A 22181-nucleotide genomic window follows, 5' to 3' on the forward strand; every position below is an offset into this window, starting at 1 on the left:
GTGGGTGATTGAAAGACGAACTGTGTTGCCAGTCCTCGTGGTAATACTATGAAAGTTGATGCCAATCAGCATATAAGTTCGAAGATGAAAAAGCCTGGAAGGAGAGATGACTTGAAACGATTCGGTTGACCGTTTTATGTGTAGATTAATTGTTGGAGTAGAGGACCTTGTGCAGTTCAGGTAAAATAACAACTCAATGTTTATATCCCAGGACAAATTAGCTTGCAAAAGCAAGCTAGATAAATAGGACAAATTAGCTAGCAAGTGCAAACTAACTAGCTAAATTCCCATACATGTTTAATGCTTTTTGACAATTAATTAATGTAATTGGTTCAGAGTTTGTTTTGATATTTTAACCTGCATGTTGTGATCACGTTTGGTGTAGGGGGACAAAATACATTTATGCACGAAGGCGCTCGCGCACAACCGGTTTGGGTTCCATGTCATACTTTCCCACCACATGCAGTTATATACATCTGCTGTGAATGTCCACAAACACTAACACTCTGTCCTTGTTCTTGTCAGGTAACACAGCGCTGACGTATGCGTGTGCGGGCGGCTTCCTGGACGTGGTGAAGGTGCTGCTGAAGGAAGGCGCCAATATTGAGGACCACAATGAAAACGGCCACACCCCCCTGATGGAGGCGGCCAGCGCGGGACACGTGGAGGTCGCCCGGGTGCTCCTGGAGTACGGTGCTGGAATCAACACGCACTCCAATGAGTTCAAGGAAAGTGCGCTTACGCTGGCCTGCTATAAAGGTACGTCCTGCACAATGAACCCCTTACCCATGCATCAGAGCGATCGGGAGTCTTTGTCTAGAAATCCTTGACACAAGTGATCTAATGTTGTCACGTATGTTGAAAAAGAATGAATGTTAAACAGGAATTGTAATTGTAGGGAAGAAGCACCCAGAGCATTGTTTATCATTGTTCCCACACACAGGGCACCTGGACATGGTGCGCTTCTTGTTAGAGGCTGGGGCCGACCAAGAGCACAAGACAGACGAGATGCACACAGCACTCATGGAGGCTTGTATGGTGAATACACACACACACACACACACGAACGCATTTTGGTTGTGCAGCACAATTAAATTGGACAAGGTACAGTATGACTGTGCACATTGGTGAACCCTGTTGTCTCTGCCTCTCTTCAGGATGGGCATGTGGAGGTGGCGCGGCTGTTGTTGGACAGCGGGGCGCAGGTCAACATGCCTGCTGACTCGTTTGAGTCTCCGCTGACGCTGGCGGCCTGTGGGGGACATGTAGAGCTAGCTGCCCTGCTGATTGAGAGGGGTGCCAACCTGGAGGAGGTTAATGATGAGGGATACACTCCACTCATGGAGGCTGCACGAGAGGGCCACGAGGAGATGGTAGCGCTGCTTTTGGCACAAGGTATGGACTTCTCTCTCTCCGTTTGAAATAAACTAGTGCTTCGGTTTAGAGATTTTCCCTACTACAGATGTAGGATCTTTATTTGATCACCTCTTGTTGCTGAGAATTTTCCGACACTGCAGGAAATGCAGATGAGCTTTGTGATTTACATAAATCCATTGAAAACCCACACTAGCACAGTTATGTTAACACTATTGCACTTTTAGTCATCCTTCTTTTGGCCAGCTAATAGCCTAAACACAGATTAAGCAACATTATGGATTTAAACGTTTAAATCCTGTTGCTGTAACAATATACTGAGTGTACTGAGTTAAAGAAGGATGTTTAAGCCATGAGACATTTGCAACATAGATTGTGTATGTGCCATTGAGGGTGAATGGGCAAGACATGTTTAAATGCCTTTGAACTGGGTATGGTAGTAGGTGCCAGGCGCACTGGTTTGAGTGTCAAGAACTGTGAAGTTGCTGCGTTTTTCACGCAACGTTGCAGTTTCCCGTGCGTATCAAGAATGGTCCACCACCCAAAGGACATCCAGCAAACTTGACACAACTGTGGAAAGCATTGGAGTCAACATGGGCCAGCATCCCTGTGGAATGCTTTCGACACTTTGTAGAGTCCATGCCCCCAACGATTTGAGGCAGTTCTGAGTGCAAAAGGGAGTGCGACTCAAGATTGGGAAGGTGTTCCTAATGTTTTGTGGACTCGGTGTAGGTCAAATTAAGATCCTACACTTGTTTATTGTCCGTCCAAGCTTAGTGTTGAGGCAAAATGCAGAAGTCCTCTTTTGGAAATAAAATGAAGGAATGTAATCCAAGTGATATGATGTTCATTCACAGGTTTAAGATCATTTTCTTACTGAGTTAATGCAAAAGGGACAAGCTGGCTTTTCTATTACAAATCGGGAAAATCAATTCTGGGGTCAATATCTAACAGTCGGAATAGATTAGTACTCCTTTTAAAATTTGTTCCAGGCCAAATCATCTGATGAATCCTTGTCCCTCTGTCTATGTTGTCTCTGTTGTCTGCAGGTGCCAACATCAACGCTCAGACAGAGGAGACCCAGGAGACGGCCCTGACACTCGCCTGCTGTGGGGGCTTCCTGGAGGTGGCTGACTTCCTCATCAAGGCCGGGGCCGACATCGAACTCGGCTGCTCCACGCCTCTCATGGAGGCTGCTCAAGAGGGACACCTGGAGCTGGTCAAATACCTGCTGGCTGCAGGTGAGCAGTACCTCTCCTAAGGACAGCCTGTATCTCTCAAACCAAACTCTACCAACCTCATTATTGAAATCGACTTGGCTATAAAAACAATCAGTTCCTCAAGTTTTTCTTTATCCTGATCACACACACAACCCTCAGTGTGTAATTTGACACTTGTACTCTTGTCTTCAGGCGCAAATGTCCACGCTACCACGGCGACGGGAGACACGGCGCTGACGTACGCCTGTGAGAATGGACACACAGACGTGGCTGACGTGCTGCTGCAGACGGGGGCTGACCTGGTGAGACCTCTCCCCGACCCTCCGTCCTGCCCTCATCTATGGGAAACACAGTTCATGTCAATACATAGCGTTTTTGCATGAATTGTTTACATGTTTGTATAAGTGTGGGTGTGTTTCCCGAATGGCATCCTAAAATATTCCCTTCAAAGGGAATCGGGTACCATTTGAGATGCAGCCTGGGCGTTTTTAAGATGCTGTATACATTGCTGCTTGAATAGGCTCATGTGTTTCTGTGTGCCCACTTCTGTCTTTGTTTGTCTTGCAGGAACATGAATCGGAGGGAGGCAGGACCCCTCTGATGAAAGCAGCCAGAGCGGGACACCTGTGTACTGTACAGTTCCTAATCAGCAAAGGTGTGCCTCTGCCTCCTCCCTGTATAACTACCACACACCAGACATCTGACACATTTGAACTTGCACGGTGGACAGACACAACGATACATTTGTCTTAACACGTCGTAGTGTTGCTACTTTTTGCAGGTGTGCTTAGGTTGAGCCTGTCCTTTGTCTCCCTCCCTCCACCAGGTGCTAATGTTAACAGGGCGACTGCCAACAATGATCACACTGTGGTGTCTCTGTCCTGCGCTGGGGGTCACCTGGCCGTGGTGGAGCTGCTGCTGGCCCATGGGGCCGACCCCACACACAGACTGAAGGTGAGTTCGAATGTCCCAAGCTCCTGGGCGGAAAGGTCTCAGGAGAGAAATCTAATGTTAAGAGTGCAAGCACTGCAAGCATTATAATGGACTACTGTAAAGACAAACCTTTCTGTAACTCCTATGAACACAATTGTTTCTTTTGTCTTTTTTAGTTGTCTTGAGATGAGTTGTAACTTCTCCCAAGAACCTGAGACTAATGGTAACGTGTGTTTTGTACATTTTTCACATAGGATGGCTCCACCATGCTGATTGAAGCTGCTAAGGGTGGACACACCATCGTGGTGTCCTACCTCCTCGACTACCCCAACAATATCCTGTCGGTCCCCACGCCTGACATGTCTCAGCTCACACCCACCTCCCATGACACCTCTCAGGTAGACTGCTGACTTGCCTATAGACAAACATCTACTTCTACAAACATGTTATTTGTCTGGATGACGTGTTGATACCAAATTATACTTTTATGTTATCTTACACTTTACCTTACCCAAACAGGCTCCACGAGTTCCATTCCAAGCCCTGGCCATGGTGGTGCCTCCTCAAGAGCCAGACAGGGTCCCCTCCAACATCACAACGCCTCCACCTGTCATCACAAAAGGTCAGTTCATACAACAGCAAATACATGTCTAACTTTGTTAGTTCACTGGCCAAGAAGCCCACTAGACACCAGCTGACAGCACAAGGCATCAAAATGTTACAGGTAATGATTACTGTAATACTGAATGGTACAACCTCGTAGCTAACTGGTTGTGTTGTCCTTTGCGATTGTCTCAGGCAGCTCCAAGCCAAGGCTGAGCCCCCACCTGGGTAGCCCCGTCGCTACAGGCAGTCCAGATGCAGATCTGCTGCCCCCCTTCCACCCATACCAGCCCCTGGAATGCATTGTGGAGGAGACGGAGGGCAAGCTGAACGAGCTGGGCCAGAGGATCTCAGCCATAGAGAAGGCCCAGCTGCAGTCTCTAGAGCTGATCCAGGGAGAGCCGCTCACCAAAGACAAGATCGAGGAGCTGAAGAAGAGCCGCGAGGAGCAGGTGCAGAAGAAGAAGAAGATCCTCAAGGAGCTGCAGAAGGTGGAGCGCCAGCTGCAGCTCAAGACGCAGCAGCAGTTCACCAAAGAGTACCTGGAGGCCAAAGGCCTGAAGGACGACCCGGGGCAGCCGGGTCAGGCGGCAGGGGGGGAGAAGCTCGGCACCCCCCTGCCAATGCAGGCTGCACAGCCGGGCTTCAACACCGAGGGGGACGGGGAGGGCAACCACCACCACGATGGGCAGCCCCACCCCGCCGACGAGGAACAGGATGATGATGAAGATGATGATGACGAGGAGGAGGATGAAGAGGTGGACTACGCCAAGCTGCCCCAGGTGGACACCATCCTGTACAGAGAGGCCCAACAGCCCCCGCCAACCTCTCCTCCTCAGACCCAAGGCCTGCATGCCAGCTTCGTACCCATCCAGTCCCTGGCCACCCAGCAATCCACAGACTTCAGCACAGCAGACTACCTCGACAGCCCTGACCTGCAGAGGGCGATGGTGAGCCAGCAGCAGATGCTGGGGCAGCATTTGACAGGCCTGGGACCGGGCCTTCTCACCCAGGACCCTGATGGACTCATGGTAGCCACACCCGCACAGACGCTCACAGACACGTTGGACGATATCATGGCAGGTGTGTGAGCAGTTACTGTAGACTCTACTGTAGACTCATCTCTTTCCTTAGTTCTTCTAATAACTATAAATAGTGACAGTGTTCCCTCCCCCATCCATTTCCTTAATACTCAACATAGTTTCAGTACAGTTCAGTACACATACTCAACATAGTTTCAGTACAGAATTCACAAATGGTCTTGATCGTTAAATTCTAATGTAATACGATTTGGTAATAATTTGAAAGTTTTGTCTTATTAAAACCTCTTAAGACTACAGTGCCCGATATCAGGCACTAGAATTACTGATATTATGTTTATATTATTGGGGAGTGCTTACGCCTCGATCACACCGATAGCTTTATTGCATTTTGGTACACCAGAAGTACATCCATTTCCAATGGAACGCTGCTTTTGCTTTGCAGCATTGCTTTGCAGAGGCAGTTGCAGTGCGTTCTGTGTGGTGCATATGTTGGATTTATTGAACGTATCCGTGAAGCTGTACGCGTAGACGGCCTGACAGAAATGGTAGCAAAAGGTGAATGTCTAACTTTTGTTGCACACATATCCAGATGATGCTGCACACCATTTTGCACAATGACGCTGTAGATGTGATCAAGGCATTAGAAAGTTCTGGTACATCGCAGAGCGATATGAGAGCGCTCGTTGCATTTGTCTCGAGCACACACATCTGTATATATAACTTGTATAGCTCTACGATAAAGAATGAAACCTACAGACTTCCTTAAACCTAAAATAGTTACAGAAGTAATTTTGTGTGGAAGTCAAAAGTTTCGTTACGTCGGAGGCAAACACAAAACATATGCTCAGAACGAAGAAAAATCCCTTGTCACTGTACTTTTCTCGTTGTTGATACGGAGGACGCATGCTATTTAAATGGCAAATGTTAAGATGTTCACAAATGTAACACATTTTGAATATTACTAATGTCTTGATATGTTTGGTGAAGTAATAAAGAAGGTGAAATCTTTAGGGTAGGTGTTTCTAAAACTAATTGTAACCATATATGAATATATAAAGGCTTATTCATTCACATGTCATGGAGGGGGGTGGACACTACAACATTATTCAAAATATTGCCCTCTTGCTAGATTGATGCATACCATAGCAAAACAGTGCAAAAGTGCTGTCAGCTCAAGAGGTTTTAACAACTCTCTCCCTCAGCAGCAGTGAGCAGCAGAGTGCCTATGTTGAACACTACAACCTCACCCACTGCACAGACGCCGATTGACGCAGAGTCCCCACCCTCCATGCTCCCCCTCTACCCCTCTGTGGACATCGACGCACACGTACGTCACACAACTTATCTGATAATACACACTGCTTAAGCTAATAGTAGTAATACGTCTTGTTTCTGATCAGGAAAATAACGCTGACTGTATCTCTTCTCAGACGGAGAGCAATCATGACACCGCTCTGACGCTGGCCTGTGCAGGCGGTCATGAGGAACTGGTGTCGGTGCTCATCGCTCGCGGGGCTAACATCGAGCACCGGGATAAGAAGGGTACACACTCCATACTTTGTCTTTTATGTTAGTTGTAGCTTTAGTTTTGTAAATGTGTCAATTTTAAGAGAACTTGATCATTTGTCTGTAGAAGTGAGAGTCCATATCTGTGTATGATGTTGGAGAGTAATCTAAGTGTCTGTCCCTCTGTCTGTCCCCAGGTTTCACCCCTCTGATCCTGTCTGCTACAGCGGGTCATGTTGGCGTGGTGGAGATCCTGCTGGATAAAGGAGGGGACATCGAAGCCCAGTCAGAGAGAACCAAAGACACACCTCTCTCCCTGGCCTGCTCTGGAGGAAGACAAGAGGTGCTGCTCTGTGTTCAACACCACATCAGTGACTTGTTATAGGATCAGAGACCAAGTAAAATGTCTGAACTATGGGCTCTTAACTGGCCCAAACTGCTGGTTGCTAAACTAATACAAGGGCGCTGCTGGATGAAATCAAGTTCAGAAGTGTTCAGTAGTGTGATCAGAGCTGGCATCTCTCAGACCGTAGACAGCCCGATTTTGAACCACCCCATAGAGAAACAACAGTCCGGACAACTTGACAGACACCAACTTCCTGTCTGGACCAGTTTAACACTCCATACATTTAGAAAAACAGTAAGTGTTCTGTGGATTGAATAACTTGTGGTCTATTCCTTCCAGGTGGTAGAGCTGTTGCTGCTGCGCGGGGCCAACAAGGAGCACCGTAATGTTTCAGACTACACTCCTCTCAGCCTAGCTGCCTCAGGAGGCTACGTCAACATAATCAAGATCCTCCTCAACGCTGGTGCTGAAATCAACTCCAGGTATCCACAACCAGCCCTCCCTGCCACAGTTTGTTTCCATGTGCAGGCTGCACCTCTGTCTTCATCTCAAAGTGGAACGGACAGCATTTTAGCAACATGAAGTCTTATTAAAATCGGTTGAAATACACCCCCAGGAAGAATGACACCTTTCCTTTACATTTTCTGACAAGCGAGCACTTATATGGTCATTTTCATGTTTTTATAAATTCCTAAAATGTTTGGGAATGACGTATAGTAAGGCATTTATTAGTGGTCGTGCGTTTGGGCAATTTAATAGACACTGCAGTAAATAAAACCGAAAAACTGTCCACGACCGGATTCTACGCACACTGGTGCGCCATAGCCAGCTAGCATAGCTACAGTAGGCCTATATGCAAATTAGCCATTTGCCACACAGGCCTGCCGTCATTCACTTGGAACTGGACTGTGTTTTTACAGGCAGTAACATTAGCGTGACTTTAGATCTTTAGAACGCATTCACTAAAAGTCACAAAGACCTGAATGGATTTCTGCAAATATGAAACTAACACGAGAGTTTAAAATTTTGGAACTTCACAATCCTATTGATCAAACAACCATGAAAAGTTAGGCTCTCGCCTCCTGGGTGGCGCAGTGGTCTAGGGCACTGCATCGCAGCGCTAGCTGCGCCACCAGAGTCTCTGGGTTCGCGCCCAGGCTCTGTCGCAGCCGGCCGCGACCGGGATGTCCGTGGGGCGACGCACAATTGGCCTAGCGTCGTCCAGGTTAAGGAGGGTTTGGCCGGTAGGGATGTCCTTGTCTCATCGCGCTCCAGCGACTCCTGTGGCGGGCCGGGCGCAGTGCGCGCTAACCAAGGGGGCCAGGTGCACGGTGTTTCCTCCGACACATTGGTGCGGCTGGCTTCCAGGTTGGAGGCGCGCTGTGTTAAGAAGCAGTGCGGCTTGGATGGGTTGTGCTTCGGAGGACGCATGGCTTTTGACCTTCGTCTCTTCTAAGCCCGTACGGGAGTTGTAGCGGTGAGACAAGATAGTAATTACTAGCGATTGGATACCACGAAAATTGGGGAGAAAATGGGGTAAAAAAAAAAGAAGTAGGCTCTCTTTCCTTCAGTGGCCTTTGCACATCAACAACAAGATCAACAACTACTGCTAGCCAGAGCAAGATGAGCTAAAATCTAACAAGCGAACATTCGTTAACCTCTACAGAGTACCTAACCCGGATCCGGGAGCACCCCCCCCCCCCCCCACACACTGATTAGCATCGCTAGCATAGCGTCACAATTAAATAGTAGCATCTAAATATCATTAAATCACAAGTCCAAGACACCCAATGAAAGACACAGATCTTGTGAATAAAACCACCATTTCAGATTTTTTAAATGTTTTACAGGGAAGACAAAATATGTAAATCTATTAGCTAAACACGTTAGCAAAAGACACCATTTTCTTACTCCAACAGTTTCTTACTCCATCAGGTGCTATCACCAATTCGGCTAAACTAAGATATTGATAGCCACAAACCAACAAACAAATTAATAAGATGACAGTCTGATAACATATTTATGGTATAGCATAGTTTTTTTTTTTTTTTAATGTGCATTTTTCAGGTATAAATCACAGTTCTACATTGCAGCTGCAATCTGATATAGTGCTGATGCAGCTAGAACAATTACAGAGACCAACGTTATATAACTAATTACTTGTCTTAAAACATTTCAGAAAAAATACACAGCGTACAGACATTGAAAGCCCAACATCTGGTGAATCCAAACAATATTTCAGATTTTTTAAATGTTTTATAGCGAAAACAAAATGTATCGCTAAATTAGCATAACCAGGCCAGCCAGAACCGGCTGGACGCGCCCGACCAGTTCACATGCACGACAGATATATGAAATAACATCGTAAATTGGGTCTTACTATTGCTGGTCTTTCATCAGAATGTTGATCAAGGTGTCCTTAGTCCTGATGAGTCGTTCAATCCATTCACAATGGCAACCTCCCCTCTTCATTTAGCCTGGGTACTGGTCGACTGGCACGGTCCATGTCCAAAGTTAAAAAACTCAAAGAACGGAACACGGCAAAACTCCCGAAAAAATTCTAATAATCTGATTAAACTATATTGAAAAAACATACATTACGGTGATATGGTCACATGTATCAAACAAACTTCGACACGGAGATAGTTTTCATCCGTAACGTCAGCATAACAAAAGACAATGGCACCTCTGAAAACGCGCATCTCAGAAACCGGAAGTTGTCGGTCACGCTAAAGAAATAGGTCTTATTTCACGTCAGTACAAGATAAACAAAAAATTTCTCCTCTGACGTCTTCCAGACACCCAGAGGAAGAAGAAGGAAGTGTGTTTCGGGTCATAGGTCGCGTGACCATATATAGGCAGAGCTTTGAAGCGAGCATACACATCTTGCAATCTTCTTCTGGCTCAGGGAAAGTGCTGTGAAATGACCTGTGTTTGACTCAGAGACAAAATTGGAACGGTTTTAGAAACCATAGCTTGTTTTCTATCCAATGGCATATGGTTATATGCATATAGTAACAGCAATAATTGAATAAGAGGCAGTTTAATCTGTAGAGGCAATTATGCTAATGCGAAACAGCACCCCCTGTATTCTCAAGAAGTTAAACTCAACTTTTTCACCTAGTTGTCTGTCAAAATTACACTCATAATAGTAATAGTAGCCTGCTCGTCCTTCTGCAGCTTGCCTGTCATTGCATGCTTGTCCCAACCCAAATGAATGTGATCTTGCCTGCCTGCCCGCATGTTTGATCAATGCCAAATATATTTGATTGACAACTAAGAGATATGCTAACTGTGAATAATTTGTTCAAGTTCAGTATAGCTAGCTAGATACCAAAGTGATTCACAGTTCTTGCTAGCTAACCAAATGACACCTGCAGCATCTCTAGCTGTAGCCACCGAATAATTATATGAGGGGGGAAAAGTCGGTCACACACCCACACCTCCAATAACATAGCATCCTCCCAGCACCTAGCTAGCTAGCGTTAAATGCCGTGTTTTTAGCTCGCTAAATAAATAGCTAGCTACATAAATAGATACGCTAGCCCAGGGGCGTCAAACTCAATCAGCACACGGACCATATTGAAAAAAACACAACAATTTCGTGAGCCCGACATACATTTTTTTGCAAAATCAAATAGGCTATGTGCAACTGCTACCCAAACTAGCCATTGTTTTATTAGAAAAAACATGGTCCTGTTTAATAATGTCTGCTGATGTACATAGGATGCTGTATATAGCGTTTTAGCATATTAAAACAAAATATAAATATTTGTCCTGCCTTTGCTACTCTAATTGCAGATGTGCATAATATGCTGCAACCCTAATCAAAAAGTATTCAACTCCAAATAACAAAAAACGTAGCTATAGGTTGTTGTAACATTTAAACTTAACATATATATATGCACATTTGTGGCCTGCTGGAGGTCATTTTGCAGGGCTCTGGCAGTGCACCTCCTTGCACAAAGGCGGAGGTAGCGGTCCTGCTGCTGGGTTGTTGCCCTCTTACGGCCTCTTCCACGTCTCCTGATGTACTGGCCTGTCTCCTGGTAGCGCCTGCATGCTCTGGACACTACGCTGACAGACACAGCAAACCTTTTTGCCACAGTTCGCATTGATGTGCCATCCTGCTGAACTGCACTACCTGAGCCACTTGTGTGGGTTGTAGACTCCGTCTCATGCTACCACTAGAGTGAGAGCACCGCCAGCATTCAAAAGTGACCAAAACATCAGCCAGGAAGCATAGGAACTGAGAAGTGGTCTGTGGTCACCACCTGCAGAATCACTCCTGTTTTGGGGGGTGTCTTGCTAATTGCCTATAATTTCCACCTTTTGTCTATTCCATTTGCACAAAAGCGTGTGAAATTTATTGTCAATCAGTGTTGCTTCCTAAGTGGACAGTTTGATTTCACAGAAGTGTGATTGACTTGGAGTTACATTGTGTTGTTTAAGTGTTCCCTTTATTTTTTTGAGCAGTGTGTGTATATATATAAATAATGCACTGAATGAATCACTGGTGCGGTTGAATGCAGCATTGCTGTATGGCGCACGCAAAATATAGCTATCGTAGTTGACTAGCCAACCTAGACTACTGCTCAAATGTTGCTGTAATAGGCCTAAATGTTTCTCTTTTGCATAGTGTTTTGTTGCAGATGAATTTTTTGGCTTATTGTCAAGTTTTGAAAACCGAAGCCAGACTGCAACATTTTAGTAGACCAGCTCGGACTGTGGCATGTGTCTGTACACTGTCCCTCCGCTGCTCGTTGTAAACGGGACGCATGAAAGCAGCGCAATTGATGTTGAATTCACTGATGCGAGCGCATCTGGCTGTAATTTCATAAAGTAGATGACTCAACTGTTGATTCATTTATACTCTCTTTTGTGTCCTATTCGGCCCGCGCTCCTTGTTTGACACGTGCATGAGCCTATTAGCCACCAAATGACCGACTTGTGATCTTTGCCCTTGCTTGTTTGATTGTATTGACATTCCCAGGCTTAGTTAGTCTGTTTTTGTTCTAAATATTCAGTCGTTGAAACAGTGCATCCCGAATGGATTGTGGCAGCAAACAATGTTCAATGCCAGTTGTGATTTACAAGCGGATAAATCTTTTTTCGACTACCAAGAAATGTATTGGTGAATTATGTGAATCATGCATCGAACTGCGTCCATCTATTCTGCTCGCAAAGCCTTAATGTACGTCATGTAATTTTGTAAAAAATAACCTATTTTTAAAACCTCAAAGCTGGTTTTGAAGCATATTTTTGACTGATATTATGATTGTTTCATATCTGCAAAGAAGTTAAAACACTGTCAGTTCCACTTGAACTGTTTGTTATCGTTGCTTTCCCTGCTCCCTGTCTGTTTCTCTCTCATTGTGTATCTGTTTCCTTCAGGACTGGGAGTAAGCTCGGTATCTCTCCTCTGATGCTGGCGGCCATGAACGGCCACGTACCTGCGGTCAAGCTGCTGTTGGACATGGGCTCGGACATCAACGCTCAGATCGAGACCAACCGCAACACGGCACTGACACTGGCCTGCTTCCAGGGACGGGCGGAGGTAGTCAGTCTGCTGCTGGACCGCAAGGCCAACGTGGAGCACCGCGCCAAGGTGCGAGCAACTGCTATCGGCTAAACATGACATGTCGTTATGTGCGCTGGAGTCAAAGACATTAGGAATGAGGTTTGGTGCTAGACAGTGTGGTGTCTGTTTGGTGGAGTATGTCACTGACTCATACATTCTCTCTTAGACTGGTCTGACTCCCCTCATGGAGGCTGCGTCGGGTGGCTATGCTGAGGTGGGACGCGTGCTGCTGGACAAGAGTGCTGATGTCAACGCCCCACCTGTCCCCTCCTCCAGAGACACGGCGCTCACCATTGCTGCAGACAAGGGCCACTACAAGTTCTGTGAGCTCCTCATCAACAGGTAATTACTGATACAGTCCTATGACTGCAATATGAGATTGAGCATGACATTTCAGTCAGAATATCATTCTTCTACTCACCCTGTCGTCTTCATCCTCACAGAGGTGCTCACATTGACGTGCGTAATAAGAAGGGGAACACGCCCTTGTGGCTGGCAGCCAACGGTGGGCATTTTGACGTGGTGCAGCTTCTGGTGCAGGCCGGGGCCGATGTTGATGCAGCAGACAACCGCAAGATCACACCGCTCATGGCTGCCTTTCGCAAGGTACAACACTGACCGCCCCCACCGACCCAACAAATGAAACTATACTGTGATAAAACACTTGTGACATGCTCCTTTATGTAAATTTGCTCTGATATTGACTTATAGTTGAATATCTGACACTTTGGCACTAGGACGTGCTCCCCTTTCCTGCACCTAGATATTGACCCTGGTGGTGTGTAAATGGAAGTGTGTGTATAAGAATCCTGGGAGGTTGACCTCTGACCTTCTGTATTACAGGGCCATGTGAAGGTGGTGCAGTACCTGGTGAAGGAGGTCAACCAATTCCCCTCGGACATCGAGTGCATGAGATACATTGCCACCATCGCAGACAAGGTGAGATAAAACAGACAAGGCAACAAATTAATTGAAAATGAGAAAAATATAAACATAGATTAAACACTATGGCGCTCTGAAAGTGTGGGCGAACTCCCAACGGCAAAGCTTGTTTCATACTCCTCATAGGACCTGCTGAAGAAATGTCACCAGTGCATGGAGACCATTGTCAAAGCCAAAGATCAGCAGGCAGCAGAGGCCAACAAGAATGCCAGCATTCTGCTGAAGGAGCTGGACTTGGAGAAGGTGAGTAACTTTGACCTTTTTATCAAACAAAAGCTATTGCATCCCAAATGCCACCACCCTATTCCCTATATGGATGATTATACAGAAGTGGTGCTATTTGTAGTCCCACCCCAGAAAATTATATATATATATATTAAAAAAAGAAACTGTCTCCAAACTTAGGACATGTATTTACATCATTATGCGGTATGTTCTAATTCAATACAAAGCTATAACAAACATATTAAATTAATATAGTACACAATCATTGTTTATACACATTTCTATTGAGGTCGCTGTCCCAAACCATGACTCCTAAACTTCATGTTTGAAAGTTAAGCAAGTAATGATTTTAGTAATTTTTGTAACACTATTTCAATAGAACATCTTCAGTTTTCTATGATTACATTGAAAGATACTGATATAATTAGTAGTTTTGTTTATTTTTTAACATCCTAAAAATACAAATTTGCCTCCCAACCTTTTGATGTCACTACCGAAACACACACATTAAAAGACTGTAGAATGAATGTGCCATACGCCACTCCCCTACAAATATAACCAGGTGGTGTGATTTCACCCTTCTCCAGCATGGCCACGTGGTGAGTAGTCTGTCCGCAAACATTTTGATGAAAATTTGTGAGCAAGTTCGTCAATCTTCATTTATTTTTAGGAAGTGTCACTACCGAACATCTAATATATCATCAAATATGTAAAGTTTTGTGATTAAAATGTTTTCTGGGATGTACAACTGTCCAAATGAAAGATGGCAAGCCATATGTTAGCTATAGGGATTCTTTTAAAGTCCAAAGTTACCTAAATGGTCGCAACTCAAACAATTGACACCATAGAGCTATTTAGAGGTCTCGTCTTTGTATCTGTGCCATTATGGCAGCACCGGCAGCGCCATTGAGGCGTATGCCATGCTCTACCAACTGAGTTACAGAGGACCACCATGTAGGCAGTGGACAAGTGCACACTTCAGGAAAAAGTGTAGCATATTGAGATGCATTGAGTCTCTAACCCTCCTAGAGCTTTTTGGCCAAAACATAGACGTCTATAATGTTCTGTGCTCTACTGTACTGCAATCACGTTTACTCTACTTGAGTTTCTTACCATTGAACAAAGGGCCCATGGACTCTTGATCTAATGGTCTTGAGACGACTTATGACCACATAAATTACGGTCTTTAAAGACATGCTCCGGAATTTAGGTGACTACTAAGTATTTTTTTAATCTCCTGTTTAAGGTTCGATATTTCAATGTGTAGTTCATATATGCATAATCTTTTTATATATATATATATGTGTGTGTGTGTGTGTGTGTGTGTGTGTGTGTGTGTGTGTGTGTGTGTGTGTGTGTGTGTGTGTGTGTGTGTGTGTGTGTGTGTGTGTGTGTGTGTGTGTGTGTGTGTGTGTGTGTGTGTGTGTGTGTGTGTGTGTGTGTGTGTGTGTGTGTGTGTGTGTGTGTGTGTATGTATGTATATACACACACACACACACACACACACACACACACACACACACACACACACACACACACACACACACACACACACACACACACACACACACACACATCCCCAGTTTTTAAAAGCAACTGTTTTTCTGGAAGCTGTGAATGTGCCATTTTCCCCTACTTTGGCTTTTGGGTTATAAAGCATAGGCAACCTAATTTGAAGACAACACTCTGATCATTGGCGGATCACTCCTAACCCATATAAATCCCCACACAGTTGGCTAATTTTAAATGGTGGAAGCCCTCAAGGGCAATATCTATACTAAAATGAGTTATATCCATCTAGAGTCCTCCATTTATCTGAAACTTGAATCTGTTATTTTTGCCAAAATTAAGGTGGGTAAAGTGATAATTTAAACATTAAACAGCATAATTGGCAGTGTGAATACTTCAGTTAACAAGTTTCAGATTCATACAATCAACATTGAACATTTTACAGAGAACATTAGAGATTCTATTTCTCAATGTTTACAGGTTTTGAAAATTCGATTCAAAAACCTGTTTTTACTATTTAGTTAATTTGGTATGTAAATACATGTTCTAAAATGTGCCTGTAATAGAAGGTTAATCAAAATGATCACTACTGTGCATGGTTCGCTTTATTGCAACTTTTTCCACTATGTTTTGGTAGTGATATCTTTAGTGGGGAGGTAAGGAATTCAGGTAAATATGTAAAATATGCAATACAAAGGTGAGTGTATTATATGGGCCTTAATATAAATAAAGGGGCCAAGGTGTGACATAGTAAACATTTACATTTTTTGATATATATTTCAATATGATTTTGTGTAGTTACAGGAACAAAAATATAGATATCCACAATGAGACAGAAAGCCACCCTGCAACAACAAAACATGTCACTCAAAATGTCACATGAAACATGGACACCGCATGTTTAGTTGTAGCCAAGTCTATTTGTGCTTTAGTTAATTTCCCGATCATTTATAACCATGCTAACCATTCTCGAAGAATAAACAGCATTTCTATTTAGTGGCAAGAAAAAGTATGTAAACCCTTTAGAAGTACCTGGATTTCTGCATAAATTGGTCATAAAATTTGATCTGATCTTCATCTAAGTCACAACAATAGACAGTCTGCTTAAACTAATAACACACAAACAATTACACGTTTTCATGCCTTTATTGAACTCACAGTGTAAACATTCACAGTGTAGGGTGGGAAAAGTATGTGAACCCTTGGATTTAATAACTGGTTGACCCTCCTTTGGCAGCAATAAGTTCAACCAAACGTTTTCTGTAGTTGCAGATCAGACCTGCACAACGGTCAGGAGGAATTTTGGACCATTCCTCTTTACAAAACTGTTTTAGTTCAGCAATATTCTTGGGATGTCTGGGGTGAACTGCTCTCTTTGGGGTCATGCCACAGCATCTCAATCGGGTTGAGGTCAGGATTCTGACTGGGCCACTCCAGAAGGCATATTTTCTTCTGTTGAAGCCATTCTGATGATTTACTTCTGTGTTTTGGATTGATGTCCTGTTGCCTCACCCAACTTCTGTTGAGCTTCAATTGGTGGACAGATATCCTAACATTCTCCTGCAAAATGTCTTGATAAACTTGGGAATTCATTTTTCCGGCAATGAAAGCAATCTGTTCAAGCCCTGAGGCAGCAAAGCTGCCCAAACCATGATGCTCCCTCCACCATACTTTACAGTTGGGATGAGGTTTTGATGCTGGTGTGCTGTGCCTTTTCTCCACACAGTGTTGTGTGTTCCTTCCAAACAACTCAACTTTAGTTTAATCTGTCCACAGAATATTTTGCCAGTAGCGCTGTGGAACATCCAGGTGCAGTTTTGCAAACTTCATACGTGCAGCAATGTTTGTTTGGTCAGCAGTGGCTTCTTCTGTGGTGTCCTCCCATGAACACCGTTCTTGTTTTTTCTGTTTTACGTATCGTAGACTCGTCAACAGAGATGTTAGCATGTTTCAGAGATTTCTGTAAGGCTTTAGCTGACACTCTAGGTTTCTTCTTAACCTCGTTAAGCATTCTGCGCTGTGCTATTGCAGTCATCTTTGCAGGACGGCTACTCCTAGGGAGAGTAGCAACAGTGCTGAACTTTCTCTATTTATAGACAATTTGTCTTACAACTTAAGGCTTTTAGAGATACTTTTGTAACCCTTTCCAGCATAATGCAAGTCAGCAATTCTTAATCTTAGGTCTTCTGAGATCTCTTTTGTTCGAGGCATGGCACACATCAGGCAATGCTTCTTGTGAATAGCAAACTCAAATTTAGATTTTTTTTTTTATAGGACAAGGCAGCTCTAACCAGCATCTCCAATCTCGTCTAATTGATTGGACTCCAGGTTAGCTGACTCCTTGGAGAAGCCATTAGCCTAGGGGTTCACATACCTTTCCCAACCTACACTGTGAATGTTTAAATGATGTATTCATTATAGACAAGAAAAATACAATAATTTGTGTGTTATTAGTTTAAGCACACTGTCTATTGTTGTGACTTAGATGAAGATCAGATCAAATTTGATGACCAATTTATGCAGAAATCCAGGTAATTCCAAAGGGTTCACATACTTTTTATTGCCATTGTAGTTGATATAATAATACAATACAATGGGTTCTGTCAAATCATTGATAATAATCAATGAAATTCATTAAATCGGTAAACTATTCAAGCAGTGTCTATTACACTGTATATCCTATTACACTGTATACCCTATTTTCACTTGATTTATGACATTAGATCTCTTTATCACCGCTGCCATCAATACTCCTCCAGCACTGTGTGTGTGTGTGATGCTGTCATCCATCTGGTCTCGGGTATTTCTTTCAAAGTTCTGGTATGGAAAAAAATAATTACATGAGGTTATTGAAATTAGTAATTTAATATGAAACAAGATTTACATAATGTAAGCAATGTGTTACTTACCATGCAGACTATGAAGTTTCACCTCTCTTCATTGCTCAACATATATTCTCACGAACTCCAATCCCATGGAGACAATCACAGAAGCAGCTGAGGTTTCTGGTTGCCACTACCCAGTTGTTTTTGATGCAATGCAACTTCGTGCTGCCAGGCACTTGCTTCACACTACGGTGATTTGTGTCTCTTTCAGTGTCCTCACTGGGAATGAAGAACATGGTACAGAGGTAATGGGTACAGGTATCTGGAGATGCATCCTTTGTCAGATTGTCTCTGCTGTAGTTGTAGAGCTCCTTTGCGTTTCTGATCAGGGCTCAGCCAACCTTCACTGCTGTGGTGGCAAGGCTCTTGATTACTGCACTTTCCCCATCACTGGCACTTTTACTGTGTCTGCAGCCAGAATAGTTATGTTGTATAGGGAAACCAAAATCAGACACAGCATAGCTAACATCAGATATAGTTCCTTGTGATGTGTAGCATGAACCACAGCTGTCAGAGTATCTTTACAACTTGTTGAGCTTCATATTTCTTTGGTTTTTCAGGTGATCAATAGCTGCAGTTGGAAATGTGTTGACCACATTGTAGTCATGTTTGAGGTCATCTGATATCATGATGCAACTTTCTGTGATGGTCATGGGGCATTTTCCACATAAGTAAATTACCAAGGTAAATTACCAAGGGGTGCAGTGTAGCACTCTCTTGGGTACAGTAAGCCCCCTGGGCCTCATGCTGGTACCTGCAAGTGTAGTTTTCTGCAAAGTCCAGGATGCCCAGTGCTGGGAGGTTGGCTTTCACTTTTGCAAGTTGGTTATTCTGCCAGTCCTTGATAAATAAGTGTTCGGAAAAAGCTTGAGCCTCTTGTTCATCAGTAAGCATCTCCAGAGATTCACGCTTACAGACCAGTGATATTTTTTTTTCTTCTGGTGTACTCTTGTTTCCCATTTTGTTACTTTTTTTGTCTTACAATCTCCCATCAGTGTCCTTTTTTTTGTTGGGGGGGGGGGCAATAAATGGATCTTGTCTATGGACACCAATCCTTGCACTGCCGTTTGACACTCAGGATGGTGGAAATCCCCTGTAGTTTTCTCACACATACTGACACTGCTGAATGCATGCACACCTTTAATGGTTGGTGAATATTTGCTCACCAGGTGGCCATTCACTGTAATTTATGTTTGATATTTTCACAGTATTCGGGGAGAGGCAAGCAACCCACATGTTTAGCACCTTTCTGTGGTTTAATGGTTCTTGCTCTTAATCTGTAAAACATAGCAGCTCCTATTGAGTTACAAGGGTTGGCTTTGGGAAGTTCTTGGTACAGCTGAGCAATGGAGTGCTCTAGGACGCTGGCTGCGCCCCCAGTCTTCTTGCTCACCTTTTCCTTATTTGGCACTTTGAGAGAGACTGCCTCATATTTTTCCACTGCTGAGACTATAGATTACCTCAATCTATGTCGGTGGTCACCACCCTTTTGAGTCTATCACTTTCTGAGTCAATATCAAAGCCAAGATTTACCTTTCGGCTATTTATTTTTATTTTTTACATGGCTTAAAAAAAACGTAAGCTTATGCAACATTAACCTAGTAAAAACAGTACAGTAGTAATGAGGTTTATGCATTAGGCTATAGGCCCAAAACATTATCACCACCTATTGATTTAGCTTGAATTGCCCTGCCAATGCATTGTTCTTTTCAGACTGTTTAAAAAAATCAAAAAATGGATTTCAACATTTGATGTAGACTATATAATCACACCAGTAATAGACCAGTTGTTGTATTACTTGTGAGTAGGGCTGACCCCAATTAGACGACTGGTCGATTGTTTGGTCGTTTGGCTGGTGGGTGTCCAAGGTTGTTTTAGTCGAGCAGTAACAAGTATTTTTTTATCTCAAGGGTTTTTCTTTGTTTTTACTTTTTTCTACATTGTAGAATAATAGTAGACATCAAAACTATGAAATAATGCATGGAGTCATGTAGTAATACAAAAAAAAGTGTTAAACAAATCAACATTTATTTTATATTTGAGCTTCTTCAAAGTAGTTGATGACAGCTTTTCACACTCTAGGCATTCTCTCAATCAGCTTCACCTGGAATGCTTTTCCAACTGTCTTGAAGGATTTCCCACAGATGCTGAGCAGTTGTTGGCTGCTTTTCCTTCACTCTGTCGTCCAACTCATCCCAAACCATCTCAATTGGTTTGAGGTCAGGTGATTGTGGAGGCCAGGTAATCTGATGCAGCACTCCATCACTCTCCTTCTTGGTCAAATAGCCCTTACACAACCTGGAGGTGTGTTGGCTCATGGGATGGTGTATTGCTGCAGAGTGCTATGGTAGCCATGCTGGTTAAGTGTGGCTTGAATTCTAAATAAATCAGTGTCACCAGCAATGTACCATCACACCACCTCCAACATGCTTCACGGTGGGAAACACACATGCAGAGATCATCCGTTCACCTATTCTGTGGCAGTTGGAACAAAAAATCTCAAATTTGGACTCATCAGACCAAAGGACAGACTTCCACCAGTGTAAAGTCCATTGCTTGTGTTTCTTGGCCCAAGCAAGTCTCTTCTTATTATTGGTGTTCTTTAACGGTTTCTTTGCAGCAATTCAACCATGAAGGCCTGATTCTAGCAGTCTCCTATGAACAATTGATGCATTTATTTGGGCTGCAATTAACTCTAATGAGAATTAACTCTGGGTCTTCCATTCCTGTGGCGGTCCTCATGAGAGCAAGTTTCATCATAGAGCTTGATGGTTTTCTCGACTGCAGTTTGAAAGTTCTTGAAATTTTCCCGATTGACTGACCTTCATGTCTTAAAGTAATGATGGACTGTCGTTTCTCTTTGCTTATTTGAGCTGTTCTTGCCATAATATGGACTTGGTATTTTACCAAATAGGGCTATCTTCTGTATACCACCCCTACCATGTCACAACACAACTGATTGGCTCAAATGCATTAACAGAGAATTAAATTCCACAAATTTACAAGGCACACCTGTTAATTGAAATGCATTCCAGGTGACTACCTCATGAAGCTGGTTGAGAGAATGCCAAGAGTGTGCAAAGAGTTGCTACTTTGAAGAATCTCAAATATATTTTGAATTGTTCATCACTTTTTTGGCTACTACATGATTCCATATGTGTTTTTTCATAGTTTTGATGTCTTCACTGTAATTCTACAATGTAGAAAATAGTCAAAATAAAAAATCCCTGGAATGAGTAGATGTGTCCAAACGTTTGACTGATGCTGTATGTATATTTGCACCCATCTCAGTGAACTAATCCATTGGAGGCCAACACTAAAAGCCAATTTATGCTTGATTCGAAAATGTGGTGGGAGGCTCCATATGGAAGGTGTGACGCAATTGCGGATTCTCCAGAGGCACGCAGAGGCCAAATCGAGCTCTGTACCGCATCTCCATGCGCCTCCCAAATGTTGTAACAATGCGGAGCGCTCTGTATAGCTCCGCATTGACATCAAACTGTTAGCTTTAAGCATCAGACAAGCTCATTGCGTATAGCTGATTTTATTAAAACACACAGGGTGTCTTAATATGGAAAAATAACACTTTTAAAAAATTCCGGCCAATCAATTGAAAGAACAGACAACTTTGGTCTACCAATATTTTTTGAGCCCTAGAGGCACAGCTGAGTGAGCATACGTTTTATTTTTTTTATTTTACTGGGCTGATGGAGCTTGCATCTGATGGTCAGTCTCAGCAGAGGGAGAGGGCAGCAGACTGGGGTTCCGACTCTTAACATCTCTCCCTTTCCTGCGCTGACTCTGACCAAAAAGGGGCACAGTCTTCCAGCTGATGGCAACTCAAGTTGCACTGCATTTTCTGCTTCATGTACAAATTCATTTTACTCCTATGACCAGAGAAAGTTAAATATTATTCCTTAATATTAAAAAAGACAAGCCGCTAATAATAACGCAAGCCTATCGATACACTTCCCTACTTATTCATTGCAGCTGCAGTGCTGGTTGTAGAGCAAG

General features: G+C 43.6%; 1 protein-coding gene across 6 annotated transcripts in view; it reads left to right on the forward strand.

Annotated features, from left to right (window-relative positions):
- LOC129821935 (ankyrin repeat and KH domain-containing protein 1-like) overlaps window positions 1-22181 on the forward strand; it is a 55808-nt gene that overhangs the window by 17710 nt on the left and 15917 nt on the right. For 4 of the 6 annotated variants that reach the window (XM_055879698.1, XM_055879715.1, XM_055879723.1 and 1 more), the window contains exons 6-24: window positions 526-759; window positions 944-1038; window positions 1158-1395; window positions 2424-2615; window positions 2787-2896; window positions 3162-3249; window positions 3421-3548; window positions 3782-3925; window positions 4047-4149; window positions 4326-5213; window positions 6376-6500; window positions 6604-6715; window positions 6877-7022; window positions 7365-7507; window positions 12420-12633; window positions 12773-12948; window positions 13050-13212; window positions 13450-13545; window positions 13675-13791. In XM_055879698.1, the coding sequence (XP_055735673.1) occupies window positions 526-759; window positions 944-1038; window positions 1158-1395; window positions 2424-2615; window positions 2787-2896; window positions 3162-3249; window positions 3421-3548; window positions 3782-3925; window positions 4047-4149; window positions 4326-5213; window positions 6376-6500; window positions 6604-6715; window positions 6877-7022; window positions 7365-7507; window positions 12420-12633; window positions 12773-12948; window positions 13050-13212; window positions 13450-13545; window positions 13675-13791 (3512 nt within the window). The remainder of the gene's footprint in view (window positions 1-525; window positions 760-943; window positions 1039-1157; window positions 1396-2423; window positions 2616-2786; window positions 2897-3161; window positions 3250-3420; window positions 3549-3781; window positions 3926-4046; window positions 4150-4325; window positions 5214-6375; window positions 6501-6603; window positions 6716-6876; window positions 7023-7364; window positions 7508-12419; window positions 12634-12772; window positions 12949-13049; window positions 13213-13449; window positions 13546-13674; window positions 13792-22181) is intronic. The other 2 variants (XM_055879707.1, XM_055879737.1) reach the window with 1 other exon arrangement.

The sequence above is a fragment of the Salvelinus fontinalis genome, chromosome 2, assembly GCF_029448725.1.
Source record: "Salvelinus fontinalis isolate EN_2023a chromosome 2, ASM2944872v1, whole genome shotgun sequence".
Taxonomy (NCBI): Eukaryota; Metazoa; Chordata; class Actinopteri; order Salmoniformes; family Salmonidae; genus Salvelinus; species Salvelinus fontinalis.